This window comes from Bison bison, unplaced genomic scaffold, assembly GCF_000754665.1.
Source record: "Bison bison bison isolate TAMUID 2011002044 unplaced genomic scaffold, Bison_UMD1.0 scf7180017864341, whole genome shotgun sequence".
Taxonomy (NCBI): domain Eukaryota; kingdom Metazoa; phylum Chordata; class Mammalia; order Artiodactyla; family Bovidae; genus Bison; species Bison bison.
In genome coordinates, this window is record NW_011494913.1 from 6,105,442 (window position 1) to 6,114,500 (window position 9,059).

The 9,059-nt window shown below is 53.9% G+C and overlaps 1 protein-coding gene across 1 annotated transcript in view; it reads left to right on the forward strand.

The window, feature by feature from the left end:
• Positions 1–9,059, forward strand: part of CHAT (choline O-acetyltransferase) — a 60,778-nt gene that overhangs the window by 12,929 nt on the left and 38,790 nt on the right. Inside the window, exons 4-6 of the mRNA XM_010854445.1 lie at positions 5,859–6,050; positions 6,651–6,769; positions 8,261–8,314. Coding sequence (XP_010852747.1) covers positions 5,859–6,050; positions 6,651–6,769; positions 8,261–8,314 — 365 coding nt within the window. The remainder of the gene's footprint in view (positions 1–5,858; positions 6,051–6,650; positions 6,770–8,260; positions 8,315–9,059) is intronic.

Here is a 9,059-nt window from a genome sequence, read left to right on the forward strand (position 1 = left end):
CAGATCAGGCATCTGTCTCGTGCCTTGTCCTTCAAGGACTCGGGGTTTGCCATAGGGCTTCTCTGGAGGGCGGCCAGCATCTGGGCATGCCTTGTCTCTTTCTTTCTCTCCTTCTCCTGGGCCTTGGCCTCCTTCTCCTGTTCTCTGTTATAAAAGGTATTGGTGGCTGTCTGGACCATCTCATCTAAAGAGGCAGCAGGATCCTGCTGTTGTAGCTATTGTAACTTAATTCTGATATCTGATGCACATTGGGACAGGAATTTGTCCTTTAAAATCACTTGTCCCTCGTAAGAGTCTAAGTCCAGATTGGTAAGCTTTTGGAGTGCCTCTTTTAGCCTCTCCAGAAAGGCAATGGGGTTCCCATTGGGCTCCTGAGTTATTGCTGAGACCCAGGCATAGCTAATTACTTTTTGTTGGGCTGCTTTCAGTCCTGCCTTCACACAGATTAGAAAATGATCTTTCCCAGATGTGCTCTGGGTCCTTATAATTCCAATTAGGATCGGAAGAGGGGACTGCAGTTTTCCTTACTGGGTATCTATCACTGGACATGTGGAGCCCTGTTGCATACCTCCGGGCTTCCTTTAAGACCCTGGTATGTTCAGGATCAGATAAAGTTTGACTAAATATGACCATGATGTCTTTCCACATCAAGTCAAGGGCCAAGGTAATATGTTGGAATGTATCTATATATTTGCCTGGGTCATCTGTATAGCTTCCCAGGTCTTGTTTGATCTGCCTTAGTTCTAAGAGGGAGAAGGGCTTATGGACCCGGGTTGGTCCGAATTCTCCTCCAGTTTCAACTAAGGGGCGTACTCGAGCTGGCTTTTATGGAGGAGGTGCTCCCGGATATGGGGGCACGTTTGGGTACGAGGAAGGAGCACCAGGCAACTCGGGAGCTGTGGGAGGTGAGCCTTCACAAGGGGTTCCTTTTCTTGGTTGTCTGTGCCTAACACCATTTGCCTAGTGGGCTTACTTTTAGGGCGTACTACAATCCCATACTTAAGACAGAGTTCCTTCATATCTCTTAGTTGGAAGAAAATTCGGACATAAGGGATCTCTGTCCATTTCCCTTGTCTTTTGCAGAATAATTCTAATTGCAGGATGGTATTATAATTTAAAGTTCCATCCTCAGGCCAGTGTTCCTCATCCCCCAGTGGATACTGTGGCCACTCATTGGCACAAAAGAATTTCAAACGACTTCTCCTTAGAGCTAGAGGGCTGAACAGCTTCCAGTTATCAAGGATGCATCTCAAGGGCGTCTGTCAGGAAGTGGATTGGTTACTTCCCATCTGAAAGACAGTCATGGCAGGGAGAAAAGAAAAAGACCTCTTTCGACTTCCTTAGGGTGAGTCTTTCTGAAGCTTATCCTACCCAGAACTGCTGCAACCTGAGAGCCAGGCGTCCCCGGGCCAGGGTGCAGATCCCCAGGCAGGCTGAGGCGTGACAGCCTCCTGGGACCCCTGGGACTAGAGGATCCTCGAACAGGTTGAGGCGTGACAACCTTTCGAAGACCAATCCCTAGGCAGGTCAAGGCGGGATGACCTCCTGGGACCCCCTGGACTGGAGTTTGGGCATCCCCAAGATCTCCAGTGTGACCAGTATTGGGTAGGATTAGGGGGTTGGATATTATAGAGTATTTCCCTCCCAAGGCCAGCTATTTTCTGGTTGTCTCTCCAGAAGATTGTAGAGGCAACCTTGTGGGTCTGGATGGGGCTCAGGAAAAGAGCATGAAACAGGAGGGAAGGGGGCAGAGCACAACCTTTGAAAGAATGACATAGCACAAGGGTATAATGTAAACCAATTAAAATCAATTGGGTCCAAGATGACAAGTCAATTCAAGTAAACCTTAATCCCCAATCTATAAGCCAACAGACACCCCCAGAGGACAGCTCAGGTGTCAGAGGCGACAGCTCCAAGGCACAAGGTCACGAGGGAGGAGGGGGTGGTTCCCCAATGGCTGAGACAATCCTCTCATTAGCATATGAATTCCATCCCTTCTCAAAACCTAGCCAGGCCTAGTTCCATGGCCCCAGCCGTTGTCCTCGGCAATGGTTCACACCCTGAAGAGTGGCTTCTCTCTGGATTCTTACAAATCCACCTCTTTGTCTCTCAATGAATTTTTGCAATGAGACATCAGAGCCTGAGTTTCATTAGTTTTGTCTGGGCTTGAGTCCTGGGAGATAGCTGAAGGACAGGAGGAAAAAGCAGTGGGAAAAACGTGCCAAGGAATCCCCTTCATAGCCCGCCAGAAAATTTGCTAAATATCTGACCGGTGCTCAGTTTCACTGGTCTGAGCCTTGGCACAGAGAAGAGAAAGGACAGAAGAACCCCCACCGGCTTGGGTAACAGCTACTGGGGCTCAGCAGATAGCGCCTTTGGGACATGCTGAGGAGTAGCCTCTCCAGAGTCCCTAATTGTGCCCCCTGCCACCTGCCTGTTCGCAGGAGGTTCGAGGAAACAAGAAACGAGATTGTAAAGGTCCCTCCAGCCATAGGAGCGAGGACCTCTTACCTTAACCAGAGGTCTTCTGGAATCTGAGACTGGGCCGCGTGAGCTTTCTGCTGAGTTCGTCTTTCGCTGTCCCGGTTTCCAGCACGATGGGCCTTCCTCTGCGCTGGGTTTCTTCGCCTTCCGCTTCTAGCACGGGAGCTTCGCTGAGTTGGGCTCCTGCTGTGCTTGGCCTCTTCCGCGCGGAGGTTGTTTCAGCCAGGTTAAACCCGAGTCACGGCACCACAGATGTCACGCGAGTGTATGTTCCTCGGTTCTTTGTCTCGTCACAACAAAGATTTGGAGCGACGGACATTAAAGCCCTCGGCGCGTCACAGCTCTTGGGTCTTGGACAAACCGTGCTACAGCTCTTAGGCAAATCAGTGTTACAGCTCCATTTTATTTAGAAGATAGCAGGAGAGAGAGAGAGAGAGAGCGTGCGCAGGCACGCGCGCACGCAGGCACACGGGAGAGAGAGAGTCCGTGATAAAGCGCTTTGGCTTCTCCTTTTATATGTTTTTCCTCCACCTGGGCCTGCCCTATGCAAATTGGGCTTAGCCAAGAGTACTGTTTGTTCTGCCTGAAGTCTTCACTGTGGTCCTCGGACCTTCCTTTGACCTTCCTTGTCTTTTAGCCACCGCCATTTTGGACTCCTTTTCCCTATTCTACCTACCTAACAGTATTAAGTGGGACTGGCCTCCGAATCTTGCCTGGCGCCTAGCCCTGTGCTCTCCTGGGCATGAACGCCAGCTACAACCCTGCCTCTAGTTTGCTGAGGAGGCTGGGAGGGCCTGGCGGAGCTGGGAGTGTCTTCAGGGAATACGGAGGGAATGCTGACGGCTACCCCCAAAGCCAGGGAGAGTCCTTGATCTGGGCCAGGTACTCTCTTTTCTCTTGGCGCCTCCCACTCTCCAAGTTCCACTTCCAATGGCTCTGAGCCCAGTGGAATTGCCTGAGGATGAGGCTGAATTCCCTGCTCTAAGCCTTGTCGCATCGCAGCCCCTGGAGCCTTAAGGCTCCAACTTCCCCACTAGTTTGAGACAACGCCACCCTTCCCTGGGCAGGCATCCTCCTTCTGTATCATACTCACCTTCTAAAGTGAGTGTGCCACAGCTGTCTTCTTGACACCTCTTTACCCCAACCTGCACCCCAGGGCTTCATGTGAAAACTTGATCAGAACTTTCTGGCTTCTCTCTGTGAAACTGCTCATCACGTTGTCTAGACAGTCTGACAAATACTTCTGTTGTCTCTCCCTTTAGACTGCGGCTGCCTTGAGAGCAGGCTCTGTCTCTCCATTGTCCCTGAGTTCAGCCCAGGACCTGGCTCATATAAATTGCCCAGAAATGTTTATTGACCTAAGATCCCAGGACCCAAAGGCCCTCCTTTGTACAAGCCCCTGTCTCTGTACCCAGGCAAAGTCAGAAATCCATGAGAGTCTGGGCAGAACCCTGAGGGGCTGAGACATTTTGGCAGAGAGTTCCTGCTTCATTCCTTCTTCCACATCACTGATTCCCCAAGACCCAGGCTGAGTCACTGTCACAGCCCTGAAGAAGGGTGGCTCCAACCAGACCTGCTGCCACTTTTGCACAAGTCACCAGCTGGCCTGGGCTTTCTATACATGTTTCCCCACTCACCCACCACACGGATCCCCAAGACCCCAGGAGACAGAAGAGGGTGGGGGCAGGGGGCTGGACCTGGCTCTCTGGGAGTGGGCTGGGCCACCTAGACTGCTGCCCAGACCCATCCTCAAGTGTTCCCCAGGGCAGCAGGAGCAGCCCATAGTTGGCAGTGCCACCCTTCTCCCTCCGCCTAGGGCAGTGAGCTCTAGGGGAACAAGCTCAGACAGGTGGATCCCCTTCTCTCATCTGCGCATGCGCTCCAGCTCACTCACACTCGCCGGGGGTGGGGGGTTCACCTCAGTCCCTGCAGCAGCGGGAGCAGAGCACAGGTAAGTACGCAGTGGACCCCCTTCACTGCACAGCCCAGCTGGGGTAGAAAATTCACTCCCTTTACCACCCCACAGAGGACAAACCCCGGAAAGAAGGCTGTCTGCTCTTTGCCAGCTTTGTAAAGTTTAGTCAATAATATGAAAAATCCTGGCTTCTCATTGTGACCGGCTAAGTGAGGAAGAACGAGAAGGATGGATGGAAAAGGAAGCAAGGACGAGAAAGGCCGAGGAGGAAGGAGCAGGAGGGCTGTCGGTGGGGTGGGGTGGGGGGGTTATTTCAGGGCCTGACTCTGCCACTGAATGGCTGGATGACTTTGGAGTAGTCTCTTCACTCTTAGGCCCTCAGTTTCCTCACCTGAAAACTGGACAAAAATTCCTGCCCAGGCTAAGCCATAGCCCTGTTGAACACACACGATCCCACAGTGATAGAGTTTGTTAACTGGGAAACCTACGTCAGGAGCACGTGGGTGGGGAGTTCTACTGAGATTCTCGAGATGCTTTGGGACCCCAGGAGTTATGGGTTTTCTTTTAGCAATCCCTTTGGAGGTAGAAGGATAGTCATATCATGACATTTTATGATGTGCCTAATGGGGCCAGTTGTTCTTCTTATTTACCTGTGCCCCTCTCAGGTAGGGATTGTTGTTTAAGTCCTGTGGATAAGGAAGCTGAAGCTTGGAGAGATTAAGAGTGGAAGAATCATCCCCCATCCCCGTCCCATACCCACATGGAGCTAAATGCCCCTCCCTGGGTTTCATAACAGGGAGGGATTTAATAAGGAGTCCAGTGCACGAGTCACCCTCCCATATCATGAATATCAGACTATCATGCAGAATTCTGGTCATTAAGGCAGGCAGTGAGCTATTCCTCTCTCCATCTTTCACCTGTCCAAACCCCTCCATTAGAGTCACACCCTTTGGGTCCAGAGATCAGTTGGATTGTGGAGCCCCAGCTGGGAACAGCTCCTAAACTAAGAGTGGCCAGCAGTCAGTATCAATGACAGGACTGTTTCATCTTAGACTCATTCTTAATGGTTCATAAGCACTTTCACATCCATGATCACTTTGATCTTATAAGAAGTGGAGTTTCTTCCTCCCATTTTACAGGGGAGGAAACTGAGGCACAGAGGTAGGGGTCATTTGCCGGAGATCACACAGATGGCCAGCAGTCTGTTCTGCCTGGTGTCAGCACCAGAGTCTTCTCCTCTGCACCTGGTCCCCTGCTCGGGGCAGGGCTGAGGTGTGGGAAGAAGCAAACAGGCGTCTCCTCAGTTCACAGCCCTGCTGAGCTGAGCTCTAGAAACAGACAAGTCCCAGGGTAGGGGACAGGGATGGGCAGATGGAGGTAGACACAGGGGATCAGTCTGGGGACAGACGGGGGCCACACTTAAGGTCAGGCACAAGAACCTGTGAACCTTGTCTTCCAGGGGCTGCCCAAACTCCCTGTGCCCCCACTGCAGCAGACCCTGGCCACCTACCTGCGGTGCATGCAGCACCTGGTGCCCCAGGAGCAATTCAGGAGGAGCCAGGCCATCGTGCAGCAGTTTGGGGCCCCTGGCGGCCTTGGCGAGACCCTGCAGCGGAAGCTCCTAGAACGGCAGGAGAGGACTGCCAACTGGGTAAGAGCTGCTGGGGCAGCAGACGAGGAACCCATGGGGCAAGGGGCAGAAGCTAGATAAGAAGATAGAGGGATTTGGATAAGGGGCAGGTGGGTGACCGAGATGGGGCAGAGGGAGGGACAGGCATGGGAGAGACACAGAGGGATAGGAAGGGGCAAGGGTGAGAGGCTGAGAGGGGACAGATGCAGATAAAGATGGGGTTATGGGGAGAGACAGGGTACAGAGATGGCGGACAGATGGGGGCAGATGAGCACTAGGGTTGGGAGCGGCAGGGGTAGCATGAAGTCAGGGGCGAGGGATGAAAGGCAGGAATGAGACACTCATAAGATTGGCAGGGGACACGGATAGAGCGGCACACACGCAGGATGAACACTGAGAGGGAAGAAAGGAGATGGCGTTGGAGGAAGCTGAGCGACAGGCGGGACGGCTCAGGGAGCCACAAGCTCCAGCCCGTAACTGGGGCTTAGTGTATGTTTGTGGAATGAATGAATGATCTAGTGAAGGGTCCCCGTTTCCCTTCCTGGATGCCAAGGTGGGAGTGATGTGTTCCCCAGGCAGGGTGTGTGTGGCCCCTGGGCATAATGGCACCCTCCTTGGCAGGTGTCCGAGTACTGGCTGAACGACATGTATCTCAACAATCGCCTGGCCCTGCCTGTCAACTCCAGCCCAGCTGTGATCTTTGCCCGGCAGCACTTCCAAGACACCAATGACCAGTTAAGGTGAGGACACCAGGCTCCCGGGCTCATAGCTTGGGAGTCTGCCCGGAGGAGGGGGCCTGGCCCCACCCCCAGGAAGGAGAGGCTGAAGCTTGTGCCTTGGCTGAGCTTTCTGAGGCCAAATGGCCCTAAGACAGTGGCCATCCAGGCCAAGGGGTCAAAGGAAGAGTAGGTGAGGGGCACGTGGGTAACACACACGGGGTCTTCCTCAGGTATATCTATTTGGGGTGCAGTGGGATGGGGCGGGGAGGTCATGGGCCCCAGGTGCCCCCATGGCAGTCTGGCCTGGCTGAGGTCCTGGAAGGAAATCTGTAGTCTCTTGATCCTGCCGGTGCTTGAAGCTGGGGCTTGCCACTGGGATGCGCGGCCCCAGTCTGATTCAGAGGCCTCTGCTCCCTGCAGCCCCCAGCTCTGAGCAGAGGCTCCCGGGGAGTGGGAATGGCTCCTTCCCGCCAGCCACCACCAGAGTGTCTGCCATCTGCTGCAATTTCAGAGCTCACTGAGCCGCTAGAACGGCCTATGGGTGCGCTGATGACTGCGACAGAGGGGCCATTTATGCAGGAGTGGAGCAGGGCGGAGGGTCTCTCAGAGCCAAACCTAGGTCTCTGGCCTCAAGACCAAAATGCGGCACAGCGTGGGGACAGTTCAGAGGGAGGAAATAAAAACACGAGGCAGGCTGCACCTTGGCCTCTGATCCAGGCTGGAAGACCCCCGCCCCCTCCTTCTTCACCCAGCCCAAGCAACCTGCTGGCTGGAGGGGGAGGGGGTTCGGGAGCCTTCCCCCTTCCCCTACAGCTGGGCATTCCCTGGACAAAGGAAGTATGTGGACAGATGAATGACTTCTGTATACAGTTCTCAAAATTGCGTTGAAGCGGGGTGTTTTCCTCCTGAGGCAATTAAGCCAGGTTCATTGTCCATGGGCAGTTAGGATGACAGGGTCCCGTGGTAAGGTTTTCTGGTGACTTTTTTCTAGCCGACAGCACCTGGCTTTCTTTTACATTAGCACTAAGGAGACCAAATTGCTAACTTTTCCTGGGAGATTGGATCTCCCAGAACCCTGGGATTTTGGCCCAGTCCAGTCCCAGCACAGGCGTTCCCCTGGAAGAACACCGCCCCTAATGGTCTAGCCTCCTCCTGCCTGCCCCGTGGCCTCTCCTGGCTTCCTCTCCCTCCTCCTCTCGTTCACCTTCCAATTTCCTCTCCTCCCCCAAGTTCTCTCCTCAGGACCATTTTTAGTCTGTGTTTGTGAAGGTTTGTGCAGGAAACTGACAGCCTGGGGGTAGGGATGGGGCAGCAGGAACCCTAGCTGATTACTGCACCGTTAGGGCCAGTCATCTGGTGGGTGGCCCGTGAGCATGGGAGAGACTAGAGGAGCAGGGAAGTACGGGGAGGGGGAGAGAGAAAGAGGAGGAGAGAATGAAAGAAGAAGGGGGAGAGGAGGGAGGGCCCCTGGGCCCCAGAGAGGAGACACTAAGGCCTCATCTCTTTGCGCAGGTTTGCAGCCAACCTCATCTCCGGCGTGCTCAGCTACAAGACCCTGCTGGACAGGTAGGACTGAGCCCCCCTGGGAAGGGCAGTGCCCTCTTCATCTGGCTCCTGCCACACTAGCCAAGGAGCTCGTGGAGGCAGGGACCGTGTCTTTTCTCAGCTCTGTGTTCCCGGCTTCTGTCACTGAGCAGATGACCCCCTGCACATCTCGAACATCAGAACAACCTTTTGAACTCTGACACCTACAACACATGATGTGGCAACCTGGAGTGAGTAATCACTCTGGTTACTATAGACTCCTGCGTGTCAAACGGAGATAACAACGGTGGCCGCCTCTTGGGGCTGCGCCACTGTCCTGTGAGATGATGCCTGGGAGGCTTTTGGCCCTAAGCCAGGCACAGCAGCTCTCTGTGCATTTGTGTGCTTCTGCTCCCCACCGGACCTCCCGCGCTGGGTCTCCAGGCCTTCCAGCTGCTGCCTCCCCGTGATGTTTTCTTGTTGTCTCTCCTCCTCACCAGGAGCTCTCTGCCATCCCCCAGAACTCAGTGCTGATGACCCTCCGACTGATTTCAGAGAATCTCATCCTTTACCTTGTCCGGCTGAGCAGCAGGGCCAGAATGGCCTAGGCCCCCCCCACAACTTTGTACCTGTCCGTCACTGACAGTCTAGACCCCAGACGCCCACGTGTGTGTGTGCACACTCGCACGGACACACATACCCATACACGTCCACATGTAAGCTCCCACATCTAATCACTGTAAGAGTTATAAAGCTAGAGCTTTATGCCATTGCTCAAGGGCCTGCT